Below are 14,838 nucleotides of genomic sequence, written 5' to 3'. Positions count from 1 at the left end.
CACGTGGATTGTTTTAGTTCATATGACGACTTCTTCAATTTGCACATCTTTTTTGTTATTGTATATTCAAAATATCACGTCCTTCTGGTAACTCCATATAAACTTTTTTATACAATCTTCCTTGTAAGAATATGTTTTTCATTACAAATTGGTATAAGGAATAATCAAAATTTACAATTAGATATAAATACTCAAACAAAGCTAATTTTGGCTATGGGAACAAATGTTTCATTATAGTATATTTCATATGCTTGTGTGTACCTCATATGTATTAAATTTCATTGTACAATCGACGTCCTACTACATTCTTTCCAACTCAACAATATAACACAATTTCGATGTTTCGTTCCTTTGCAAGGAGATCTCCTGTCCTCATTCATAACATCCTTCCACCTAGAGTTATCTTCCTGTCAACTATTAGGAACAAATACAATATATAATTGACTTATAAATGCAACATGAGTTAGATAAATTTTGATTACAAATGCAATTACTCATTGATAAGGAATCTTCAAGTGGGAGAAATTTGAGGAAAAATTCTCTTTAGCAAGGAGGGTATGATAGAGAACTATTTCCTAAACTTCAAGTGGTATGAATTTAAGGACAAATTCTCTTCAAGAAGGAGGATATGATAGAGGACTTCCTAAACAAATATAAGAAAAACTTGAGAAAGAATATTTACAATTCAAATTATCTATGACAAGTCGAAAATCAAAAACATGTCTCTTGAAGCTTATAATGTGTCATTGAAGGAGAAAATTTAAAGAGTATGAAGATCATGAACACATTTGAAAATAGTTTTTAGGAAAAATAATTTATGTTCTATGCTTTTGGGTTTTGGCTTTCTTCTATAAATTAGTTTATATTTCTATACCTTTGGGCTTTTTGCTTTCTTATATAGTTTCTATGTTTTCTTAAATTTTGTGCACATATATAGAAGTACCAAAAACTAATGTAGACACTTTTAGTTATATATTAAATTTTATTTCGTTAAAGAGATGATTCTCTTTGTTTTCGGTTCAGGCCTCAGGTTCTTATCAAAGATTAACATCTTTGTGGCGAATATGCACTTGACTTATCAATCTTAGCTTGTGGCATCCTTCATCCCTATCTTATTTTACGTTATTCTTTGATTTATTTTTGTCGGTCCTCAAGAAAATTCAAATTCAAAACATTTATACTCTTTTCTAAATAGGATCGGGATCGTATCGCTCATACTTATAAATAGGTTTAAGGACATCTTTAATGACAAGATTTGACCAAATTCATTTTGTTGTATTAAGTTGTTGAGAAGCGATGTGATTTATTATCAACATGAAGAAGTAACTTTCAATTTTCACATGATAAAATTCTTCCTTATTGTGAAGTTGTTAATATCATATTATTATGCACTTTCATCATATAGTTTCACACTTTCATCATCTTATGATATAACTTTGTTATTTAATTTCTCTAATTTAAACTCATTATCATCTTCTTATGGAACAAAGCTGAATATAAGGTATGGATAATGGATCCTATCAAAGTTAAGAAGTAACTTTTGTTTTTCTTGAATTTGATTTTGAAGATATGATTTATTTATGATATACGATTATATCTTTCTATTATGGTATTTTACATCAAATAAAACATTAAAATAGTGAACAATTACACTCACATTATGTACAAAAACTAGTGAGTACTTATAATATCATAACAAAAGAAGAAAATTAAATTATACAAAAAAAAAATTGTCTTACAGTGTTAGTAGATAAGTTTTATTTATATTGTTAAAAGTTTTGACCTATTTTTAGATTTGAAGGGCTACTTTATATAGGACTCAAATATTAAAGTAGGAGGACTACGTTTTTCTTCTTGGGATTATGCAGAATTTTCTAATCAGAATTCACTAAATAGTTGCGTTCATGAAAAAGCAATCCTGTGGTAAATTTATCTCTTTCAAATAAATTTCCCCAAAATGTTTAATATATTTCTTTTATTTAGAAATTAAACGAGTTAATCAGGACAATCTTTAAAATTTAATTCAAAATTTTCAAAAACAGCACAAGCTTTTTACACCAGTTTAGCTCATGAAAAAATGAAAAAAAAAAAAAAAAGAGAAGAGATTGATATGCAGGAAAATGTGAACAACTGTATATAGTTGCCCATGGATTTATAGTATCTAACATTTATATTTGCAGGAATCCATCACTATCCTTATAATTCCGAGATAATATAATTATCAGAGTCTTTCTAAGAAAACATTATTTTGGAGGGGAAACATAAATTGAATCAATGAGCAAATCAGAGAATGCATTGAAAACTGGGCCATGATACATAGACCAATGCCTCATTAATTCCATTATTAAATTGGTCTTTTATTGTCAACTTTTCTTTCTGATTTTGATTTTAGAATTTCTTTTAAGTGAATTTAATTTTTTAAATTTTACAAAATATTCAATTTTAATTAGGTTCTTAATCATGTGGTTATTTTAATGTTTTAATTAATAACTACTTTTAATAATATTATAAATAAAGATTATAGTTTCGTATACACACGTAAAATTCAGAATCAGATTCAAATAAGAGTTTTTTAAAATATAATGAAATAAAAACACAAAATAATTAAAAGAATATTAAAATTGTAACGTAACCTAAGAATACGCCTATTAGTTTTTCATTCTTTAATTAAAAAGATAATAGAAAATAATTTCAGTATTAATTATTTTATATTTCACATTAAATATTAAGATAATAATATAATTTATTTTATCAATTATTTTAACTTGGGATTAAAGCTGTTAAATGGTTCTGGTCTAATTTAATGGAGCACTTAAAAATTAGTACTGAGACGGCTCAACAAGTTTAATAACAAATTTTAACCCCTGTTAAAATATTTAACACAAAGTTAGAATGAAATAAATTTGAAAATTTAACTTTTAGTTTTTTTTTTAACATGGGTTAGAACACTCTTAGGACTCTCTTTTATATTATTTTATCTTTTGCTCATAAATAAATAAATAAATATATATATATATATATATATATATATATATATATATATATATATATATATATATATATATATATATATATATATATATATATATACACACGTACGAAGGGAGAATATTTTTACACTACAAACTAACTTCTTGATTCTAAGACTAATTTTTTTTTTTCATTCAAAACATTTGAACTTTATATTTTACTAAAAAATATTCTTCTGCAAATTCATAACTGCTATAGACTATATTTGAACATATAAAGAAAATGAATGAATGTATAAGGAGAGTATAAATAACTTTTGTCTATTTTTTCCTATTCCTTCACAATTTCAACTTGTATTTTTATAAATTTTTTATTCAAGAATGCATAGTCTATAATACAGTATTTAAGATTATACACTAGAATAAAAAATAAATAATTTATTTTAATGTGTATAATCTAAAATATAATTTTTTATATTTTGAATTGTTTATTAATATCATTTATACTTTTTTAAATATAAAAAATTCTATTTTAAATTATACATTCTAAAATACAAAATTTATATTTTAGATTGTTCAATCTAAAATAAAAAATTAATGGGAGTGCGGATTGAAAATATGAAAATATGAAAGTACATAAAAAAAATTCTTAATTTTTAATTTTCTTTTATCTCTATATATTTTTTTTCTTTTTCGACCACATAATATTTTTGGGTTTTTCACTTTTCCGTGGGCTTCGAACACAAACTATTATAACCTGTATTGGACTATGGGACCTTCGTGATATCAAATTGGGTTTTATTTGGGAATATTTCTTCCTGCACCTTTAAAACTTCAACCTGCACTCCAATCCATTTTTGTATATGAAATATATGATTTAAAATATAAAAAAATATATTTTAGATTGTATTTTTGAAATGTAAAATAAAAAAACATTTCGAATGATTCAAAATATAGTTTATATATTTTGAATTATACATTCTAAATTGAATAAATAGAAAATATCTTATAAGTTATATAATCTAAAATATAAAATTTTCATTTCAAGGAATATAAAAATTTATGGGAATGAATTAAGTTACCTTATTCAAACCAAAATTTGTTTACTCATGTGTAATGTAAGTTTGTCTTTGTGAACCCCTTTATTACTAACTGCACCTACAAATCAATTATAATTGTATCTCCTAATTCTTTCTCAAACATAAAAATTATTATTCTAAACCAATTCTAATTCCCATATAATTTGAATTGACATTATAGTTTCAATTTTCAATTACAATTCCATGTGCCAAATTGAATCTAACTTAAATATATTGACAATTTGTAAAATAGTGTTTTATTTCACAGGATAGGGGACCATTTAACATATTTTTCTTCAGCACATGTATGACATGAACATACTATAATAAGATAATTATACTATTTAATTGTAATATATTGTTTATTACATATTATCTTGTCACTTATTTTATCACATTGTAGAAATATATTTTTTACTCAAAAAGAACTAGTTATATTCGACATATACATACAACATAAATTCTTCTCTCTCCTTTCTTCATATATAGATAAGATACATATATTTAAATTATAATGATAATTATACTATTACAAAATAATTTTATAATTAAAATATTTTGCAAAGAATTGATTTTAATTATAATATTGATTTTAAAAACTTTTACAGTTATTTTAATAATATTTATATCATTACTTTTATTTAACATATTATATTTTTTATATTTAAAATTTCACAGTATAAAAAGTAGTTATGTAAATAAAAAATAATTTTTTATAATTTAGAAAAATATACTTTTCTTATACTTTTCATAATATTTTTAAAAAATAAACTAAGTCAACTTTTGATAAGTTATATGTAGTTTTAAAGAAAAAAAAATACTATTTAAACATAATTTATGTTATATGTGATCATTATTTATTTTGTTATTATGTTATGTGCACTAAAATTTGATATGATTAATTTCTAACATTTCCATTCACAATATCTTTACCTTATTACATTCTATAATTTGACCCTACAAGATACTGTTCACAAAATGAGCTAAAAGAGATTTTATTAATTATGTTCTATGAATTTTGTTAGGATAAAATTAACTCATAAGGTTTTTTGTTGTAACTATTCATGTTTGAAGTTGGGTTTTTGAAGAAGTAAACGTTTTTTCTTTATACTGAAAACTTTCTGCATAAAAGTTTTTAAGGAAGTAAAATTTTTAAACACTCTAAATTTAATACAACAAGATATATAAAAAGAATATTGTTTCAGTTGTAAAGTGATTTACATATCAAAGGAGAGTGAGTAGTTGCTATCTGAATCAGATAGTTGTTCCATAAATATTCTTTGTTCTAGGTATGACCATTTTATGCTACTTTACCTAACTCCGCCGCAACTTTTAACTCTCAATATTTGTCATTTTCATGGTTGGACAACCTATGCAAAGTTCAACTCTTCTGAAATTTCTTTTCGTTGGTTGTGCTATACCTATACTTAGATTCTAATTAAGACCATGTTTGATTGGGAAATGCAAGCTTTAGAACATCTACTGTGTTCCCTATATATATATATAGTATTTTCCATTTTAGGTGCAAGGTAACAAGGTAGTTTGTTGAACAATGTTGGATCTGGTTTACGAGGTAATCAAAGTTGGCAACACAAAATCACGTAAGAGCCACACATGAATGAATTAAAGCGAAAAAACCAAACACAACACGAGGTTCTAAGTGGTGCACACATGACTAGAATTCATCAGGTGTTAATTTATTTGCCATAACAGAAGACATAAAACGTATACATGTCGAACATGCATGCATGGGAACCCAATAGAAAACCTAGCTATTTGTATATTTTGATGCTGCTCTAGGCATGACTGTGCAATCTTGTAAAGTAACGCGTGGTGATGATGATGATGATCATCTAAAGTTTGCTTTCAGCTTCGGAATCAAATAGTTTGAAACTATGCGATTTGTCTTTTCAGTAGGATGAAATGCATCCCAAAACACATACTTTTCAGCATCTGTGCATGTAAGAGGATTCCTGTCACTGCACAAGTAGCTCATCTCAAACGTTCCTGTCGAACAACACGCCTTGTCTACAACCTCGTATCCTGAAATCAATTTATGTGTTTCAATACTTTTCAAGTAATGAAATGATACTAGAAATTTACATGAACTGAAAGAGTAACTCAGTTTTAGTAATTTCATCAACAATAAATGTGTTTTTATTGTGCTTAAACTTGCAATGTCAAAAATCCATGGCCATCCCTAAACCCTAAACTCATCCCTATAAAAGTTACATAATACTTAGGATACAACTGTTAAATCTGTGACAGTGATTCGAAGTATTTACATAATTTATATTCATTTCATACTTCTTATTCTAGAAATGTGAAAACAAGTGCTTTAAATTGATTAAAAGACATTTAAACAACTACATTAAACGTTTAAGCAGTTGGCTAAAAATATGCAGAACTAAGTTAGTTTTATTATATATGTATGTAAATCACAGACACAAATATGTGTGTTGCGTGAAATTATTGGACTCGAAATTAAACCTTTTCTGAATTTGATTCTGGTTGGTGATATATAGTGTGACCTGGTGACAATAAATTAGTATTAATGATAAGAAGTGAAAGCATACCTAAAAACTGTGTATGCAAGCACACAAGGTTTCAGTGGCCATTAAAATTCAGAATTAAATGCTATGTTTTTCTTACATCTACTATTTCCTAATTAAATTCAAATGAACTAGAAAAACAAACCACTCTATTTCTCTGAGATGCAACTGTTTACTTGATATTTTTATAATTTTGTTTGACTGTGTGACTGAAGTATTGAAGAGAGATTCGATCTCATTAATTTATAACATTTCTTACATGAAGTAGCTAATGAATTTATTTATTTTTTCTTTTATTCTCAATGCTTTAATGATTTTACCATTTTTACCTCCTTTACCACTTTCATATAAATAACTATTAGCTATATTTAAGCATAAAATTGCCAAAGTTATCACTGTTGATATTAACTGGTATTATGCATATCACATTATAGACTCGTCTATATTAATATAACTAATGTTTAATTTCCATTAAATAAGGACTATACTGATGGAAATTTAACATTTTTTTAGAATATAATATTTACAATGTATTTGTTGAATAAGAATATTAAAATTAGTAATAAGCACCGTTTTAAACATTTTAAAAAAACTAATAAAATGTAAATAAATATATGTGAACCTTTAAATAAAAAAATCGTTAAAATATATTTATTACATTAAAATTAAAAAAAAAACATATTAATGCAGAAATTTTTGAAATAGTTAAAATACCTAATAAAATATATTATTAATAAGACACTTGAAAAACTAGTAAAACTGTATTTGAAGAAGGAGACATAGTCATCCCATTTAAAAATTAAAAGAGAAGAAGAACATTCCCATATTTGTACTTTTCATAATATAAATATATTTTAACTTTCTGTTGCACAGTTTTATATAAATTTGTTGTTTTATATGTGAATTTGAACATCTTAATATTCTTTATATATATACATATTCATATATAGTTTTCTGATAAAAAAAAGTATGATCGAATATTAATTGCATTCATCAATAAATGTATTTCTTTGGTTATAAAAACACGGCACAGCATTCTTTTGTATATTAATTGCATGCATTTACTATTTTATATTTTTACTTTGTATAATTGAATGTTATAGTATCTGTTTTTTTTTTTTTTTATAGGAAAATGTTATATGCAATACGAGGAAGAAAGAAAAAAAAGCACAGAGCACAGAACACCATAATCATGGTCGCCATCATTGTGTTCATGCATAGCAGATAAAAACAAAAACACCAGAGAAAGTGAGAGTAGAAGAAGATAACACATACCATAAGCAGAAGGTCTTGCAATGATATCACTGAAAACAGAGTATGCATTTGCCGACAGTGCTTTAAACTGCGGTAGTTCTCTATTAAGCCTTGCTACCACATTCTCCAACTTGGCATTGAAGGTCAAAGCAACGTTGTTGTATTCCTCGTTGCAACCATGGTCCCCCAAAATGTTTGTGGCCCTCTCTAAGGGTAGACACCCTACGGGAACAAGACCAGTTATGGACAACTTGCGTGCTCCAAGTGCGTACAATTCCCGCACAAAATTCTCTGCAATACTCAATAGAAAATCTTGATACTGTGAAACAGTGTAGTGGATCCTTCGGGTTGGGAACACATAATAGTTCTCCAGAAAATCGTTGGTTCCAAGGCTCATCAAGTACAAGGCTTCGCTTATGATCTCGTTCGCTCTTTCTACACCAACATGGCTTCTCAATCTCGCTTGGTATTCCTTGTAGAACTCTAGTTCCTTCCACAGTGGTATCACGTTCTGCAAGATTTAAGATGTAACCAAAAAAAAAAAAAGAAAACTGAACGCGTTATTAATTATACAAATTGAATGGTCTCCATCCAGCCTACTGTATCACTGGCAGAAGAAGACAACAAGATATTAAAGTGAAAGATTAAATACAACATTGAAGTGATTGAATAAAACATTGGGAGGATTGAGAAATATTAATGATGACAGAGGCAGATCCACCAAAATAATATTATATTTGGTGAATCACTTTCTAACACCCTTTTAAATATATAAGATAATATATCAGTAAAGTGTGTTTACTAATATATGTTTGTGGGGTGTGAGCTGATAAATCTGGTAAAAAAGATCAGTTATGTTATACAACTTCTTTAAAGTCATGAAAAGATAAAAGAATAGAAACTATTTCCTAAAAAGAAATCCGGCAACTGCAGAAGTAGGTAAGATTACTTTGTTTGGTGACTCAAAAGAAGAAGAAAAAAAACCCAAAACACACTTACTAGAACAGCAGAAGTAGCATTATCGTAACCAGTTCCAGCAGAGGCAAAGCAAACACCAGTGGCGAAATCCTGAATGGTATAAGCAGGATCTAAGTATGCAGGAATGGTTGATTTGACGCCAAAAGCCTCAGCAATGAAATCTGGAGGGACACGACCGTTGCAGAAGCGTCCCGTAGGACGACCACCTTCGAAGTCACGACCATAGGGCCTGAAGTTGCTCTTCAGAACAGTGGCTATGACGTTGTTGTTCCCAGAATCCACAGAGGAGTCTCCGAAAACTATAACAGCAGGGACATTGTTACTAGCCTCAGAATTTTTTACCACCAGAATTTGGGTTAAGAATAGTAACAGGCATGTGAGAGTCATTATGATAATGTGGTGGTGGTGGAGAAGAAAAGTTATCGGGGAAGAAGGTTTTATAGTAGTGGTTCGAAATTAGATGTGTGTGATTAATTGGCTGAGAAAGTTTGGTTGCAGATTTTAATGAGGGTTTGCATGTGTTTTCACGTTTCTGGGTTTATTCCCAATTTTTCCAACCTAATGTGTCGCCTATCACTCACTAAATTACTTTGTGTGTATCATAATGATAGCAATAGTTGTTTTTGTAGCGTTTTTTTAATATAGTTATATTATTAATTAAATGTATTGAAAACTTAAAAAGCTATGCCACTTTTTGTTATCTATTCTATGGTAAACCCGAAATTTAATCAATTTTTATTTAAATTATCATTCGATTTTTCAATTATTTTCAAAAAAAAATTTCTAAAATGTCTTTCATCAAAAGTAAAGAAAGGGCATTAAGAACAAAGTTTTAATTAATTGAACGGTATTTTTAGAATAATATAACTAATTTGGAATGAAAGTACTTAAATTGTTTATATATTTTAGTTAAAATTTATCCTTTTCACTTATAATTGAGTCCGAAAGGAATATTTTAAAAAGGTTATGCTGATGTTTAACTTATTTTATTATCTTATAAATAATACCTATATTAAAATTTTAAAAATAGTATTTAACATTACTTTTTATGCGTAATAAAAGCATTTTATATAAGTTATATAAGAAAATATTCAATTAAAACCCAATTTTAGAAACAAAAAATAATTAGTCACAATATAGTGACTAATTTAGATACAACTTTATGAAATAAAAAATTCTTAATTTCTAAAATAGTCATTATTATAAATAAAAAAATTATAATTGGTCACTAGATTGATTACTTATTTATTAGAAACTAATTTAGAAACTAAGTCATTTTGATAACAAAAAACTAGATTTTGAGTGACCAATTTTTTTATAGCTGAAATCATATTAATTAATTTTAAAGACCAGCGACCAATTTAGTAGTGACCAATTATAATTTTTTTTTATTACTCTTAGTTTTATAAATCGATACCTAAATTGATCATCATTATATTTACTAATAATTATGGATCACTAAAATTGATAATTATTTATATGTTTTCTCGTTAATTATTTATTTAATGTACTTCGTACGTTCAAAACCAATTTTAACTTTTGTCTGTTAATTTAATTATAAAAAAATAATGTGGTTTATTTTTACTATATGAAGGTTTATCGAGAAATTTCCGTAATGATAACAACGTTTTTCTATAATTTTATAGTTTGTATTGACATTTGATAGATCTTGTTTGGCCATTTGGAGAGAGTTGACTAGCATTTAGCTAATATAGAACCCCTCATTTATTTATTTAACTATTTTTTTTTCAATATTTGATGAAATATTATAATATATAAATTGGAAAATGTTTTTTTTTACGCTTAATAAAAATAGTAATTTAAAAAGTGAGCTTTTGTATTTGAAAAGAAAAAAAAAATGAGATTGAAGGGTAGTGCCAATGGGGATAAAAAAAAAAATGAACCTAAAATGTCCGTACAAATTTTGTTCCACTCTCTCGAGTTTCATACCATGAATTGAAGTAAAGTCTAAGTTTAATACCTCATAACATTTAAACCAAATGAATGTAATGGTTTGTTTTATCGTTTAGGACCAACTTAAAACATAGTCAAACTTGATTTTGGTTAGTTTGAATTGTATGATCATTAATTGCACAAGCTATAACAACTCCTAACAAGGGTGGACAAGCCAAATTAGTTAAGCTAGAAGTATAACACGAACCACATTAGATATATCGATTATGTTAGGTGAACAGATGGATGTTGTGTTTAATTTCTAGAACATGTTCAGTTTCATTGAATTTGGATCAAATTGGTTGAGTTTTGAAAATGCTTTTGAAATTTTAATCATTTGTATTATATAATTGTTTAGATATATAGAAAGCGTTAAAGGATATAAAAAAATTAATTAAGTTTTTAAGTTTAAAAGTGATATTTGACATGATTAAGTTTATATGAATATGAATAAAATATAATTACATAAAATTTATTTAATTTTTAGATGTCATATTATATATAGGTTAAATTATACTTTTGATCTCCATTTTCGTAAAATATCAATTTGATCCTCTATTTTTTTATCTCAATTTGGTCTCTGTTTTGAGAAATTTGATGCAATCAAGTCTTTTCCGTTAGTGGTGTAGTAACGGCGTTAGATGGGATAGTTCATGGATTTTTTGAATTTTTTATTTTTATTTTTGAATTTTTTGATTTTTTTTAAATTAAAAATTTGTCACGTGTCAATCTGACATCGTGTCATATGATAATGACGGTGTGATGTGACAATGACAGTGTCACGTGTCACTGTTATGCCAGATATCATTTTTCTAATTTAGTCACAATTTTTTGTAAAAATTATACAATTTTGTCTCCACCAAATTAAAATAAAAATTATACTAATATTTTTATTAAATTTAATATTTTTATTCAAATTGATATATATTCACAAAGTTCATATTATCGTTTCACTAATAAGTTGAAAATCATATGATCCAACTTAAGAAAATATTATAATAAAATATGATTATATATTTAGATATTATAAATAATCAATTATTTTGTTTCCAGATATTCTTAATATTATATATAATCAATTATCGTGTTTTTTTACCGTTCAACTTGTTAATATGTTTTGCTGTTATAACTAGTATGAAAACGATAGATGTTTATTTAATAAATTATTTTATTTCTTTCTCTCATAATTAACTGAAATAAATTTATTTCAATTCCTTTTTTGAACAACTTTAACTAAATTTAACAAAGAAAAGAAATTATATTAACCATCATTCACCCACACAATATTTAATTAATTTTTTCAAATTAATATACATTTATTTAATCCTTTTATACTTTTTAATAAATCTAAATTAAAGTTCGACCATCAATACTACTTATATACAATATTTTATAATTTAATCCTTTTTTTAATTTTTTAATAAATATAAATTGAAGTTCGACCATCAATATTACTAACATATATAGTATTTTGTAATTATAAGAAAAGAAAAATGCAAATAAATATGAATCTATGCCGTTAAAAACAGGATATTATAAATTTTCCCATGTTTAGCCGATGACATGAAGTTACTATATCAATAAATGAATAACATAGGTTATCCTATTTCAAAATAAAATTTATAAGTTTAGTTATTTCAATTAAGGGTGATTATATTAATACGTGCTCCTGTACCCACTTTTAAATTATTATCGATTGTAGAATGTTACACAAACCTTTTATTTATTGTTCACTAACCAATTTCCATCCACAAGAGTTTTTGATGGAATAGACCTTTCATAAAATAGTTTATTTCTGCTTTCTATTAACTTGGTTGGTTTTCAGTCTAATTAACTTTCTACTTCTGAAATATCTTATTATGGTTACGTTTATACAAACATAAACTTACAACTATTTTTTTTTTTTAACTTTGTTTGTTTGATTTTGTAGTGGATTTTCAACAAATATTTTAGGTCTGTCAAAATCTTTATATAAATGTATAAATATATCTTGAGATATCAAATATATAAAATATATTAAAATTAAAGAAAATAGTTAAAATTATAAATTAATTTATACAAAAATAAATAAAGGTCCGTGGCTTGTTTATCATTATTCTTCTCATTGTTGGTTATTGTTGTTTGTATGTTTGCTTCTTACTTTTATATATATAAAAACTGTATTAAATAGCTTCTTTTTTTTGTCTCATGAGTATGTCTATTTAGACAATATAAATATTTTATATAAAGTACTTAATGTAAAAAGTGGTTCAGATTAAAAATAATTAATGATTAAGGATAGATTAAAAGTGTAATAATGTATATAAATGAACAAGATGATCAATATTAAAGAAAAACTACAAGCAAATAATCTATTATCTTAAAATTGATATTATGTTATCTTATATGATTCACTTATGATACATTTACAAGTTATTTAGGTTGTATAATAATATTTGACATAATATCAATTAATTTAACCCACCCACGTAATTAATAAATTATATGGAGTAAAAATATGAATTAAATCTTAATAACTAATATTAATTAAAAAATACTAGTCAATATTTAGATCATCATATCAGACAACTAAAAAAAACAAAATAAATAATCAAAAAATATCAAAATGATAAATTAAAAATGAGTAAAAAAAATTATTAAAATATCATTATTCTGAAATAATCTTATTTTTAAATAATCTTTGGTGGATTTAGATGGATCCCTCGCTCATTTTTTCGGTAGTGTTTATGAATTGAGGTTCAAATTGTCTTACTAGAGTTCAAGTGAAGAAAATAAGTAGGATTAAATATGTTTTTATCCCTCAAGTTTTAATGAATTTTAGAATTAGTCTCTTTTTGAAACTTTATATCAATTTAGTCCTTCATCTTTGTATATGTGTGGATTTAGTCCTTCTTACCAAATTTTGTTAAGTTTATTTGACATTTTAAACGTATTTTATGATAATGTTTGAGTTAACATTAAAGTGAAAATGTGTCAAATGTTGTAAACAATCCAAATACTATCATGAAATGCGTTTGAAACATCAGATAAACTTAATAAAATTTGGTTAAAATAACTAAATTCACATATTTTTTAAGATGAAAGACTAAATTTGTCAAAAATTTTAAAGATGAACTAATTCTAAATTTTACAAAAAAAACTTCAAGAAAAAAAACATATTTAATCCAAATAAGTATTTTGCCTTGGTTTATCAACCTCGAAATTATCACCATTTTAATTTAATTCAACATCGCAATGTGCAATTATTCTACTCATGATACATTCCCCTTGTGCTTCTTCTTTTCATTATTCAGCATTTGAAATAGTTCACAGGAAAAATTAAAGTTTTTTTGCCTGAACGTGATGATCAATGCATTATTTTGTTAATAGTAGATAAATAATTTGGTTGGCTGTAATTAAAAGGAGACATGGACATATAAAATTGCACACAAAATTAGAGATCAGAATTGCCAAATGAGTCACTCATTCTAAATTTAATGTCATTTTCTCATCATTATCGTTGTGTTGAAGTTAGATATATATTGCAATCAAAAATTCGTATCACATCATGCCTTGAAAAGGAGTAAGGAAACGGTATATTTTTCATTATAAAAAGAAGAAAAAAAACAGAAACAATATATCTATTTTACACCTAACAAATCTTTTGCTTTTCTCGATTTAATTGTTTCATTTGAAGGTAAAAATATTGTCTAACTATGATTTCATACCTATGTTAAAGATACAGCAGTAAATATCAATAAGGAATATAAGTATTGAATCCCAATCTATTTTTGTACTTTTTACTCTGAGAAATTCAAAGACTTTATCCTAAAGAACTTTTTATACTGATTCCTTAATTATTTCAAATTATAAAAATTCAAATGTTCTCATTTTTATTATGATTGAACGTTAGAAAAGTTCTAGGTACGTCAAATGACTAAATCATAATATATGATAAATACAATTAAATCATAATATATATAAGTTAGCATAACTCTCATTTAGTAATTATATTCATAATTTATTATAATAACTTTATTAGGTTTGTTGTGTTATTCATTATTAAATTCCTAT

The 14,838-nt window shown here is 25.5% G+C and overlaps 1 protein-coding gene across 1 annotated transcript; it reads right to left on the bottom strand.

Annotated features, from left to right (window-relative positions):
* Positions 1–5,650: 5,650 nt before the first annotated feature.
* On the bottom strand, positions 5,651–9,255 carry LOC114193877 (GDSL esterase/lipase At4g26790-like). Its single transcript, XM_028083846.2, has 3 exons — positions 8,854–9,255; positions 7,876–8,365; positions 5,651–6,091 (listed from the first exon to the last, which is right to left on the bottom strand). Exons 1-3 carry the CDS (start codon positions 9,217–9,219, stop codon positions 5,898–5,900), a joined length of 1,050 nt encoding a protein of 349 aa, XP_027939647.1. The 5' UTR covers positions 9,220–9,255; the 3' UTR covers positions 5,651–5,897.
* Positions 9,256–14,838: the final 5,583 nt, after the last annotated feature.

Source organism: Vigna unguiculata, chromosome 8 (assembly GCF_037176805.1).
Source record: "Vigna unguiculata cultivar grain cowpea cultivar isolate G323 ecotype 2 chromosome 8, ASM3717680v1, whole genome shotgun sequence".
In the NCBI taxonomy this organism is placed as follows: domain Eukaryota; kingdom Viridiplantae; phylum Streptophyta; class Magnoliopsida; order Fabales; family Fabaceae; genus Vigna; species Vigna unguiculata.
The sequence above is the reverse complement of the archived record's forward strand: the minus strand, read 5'-3'. Positions and strand labels throughout refer to the sequence as shown.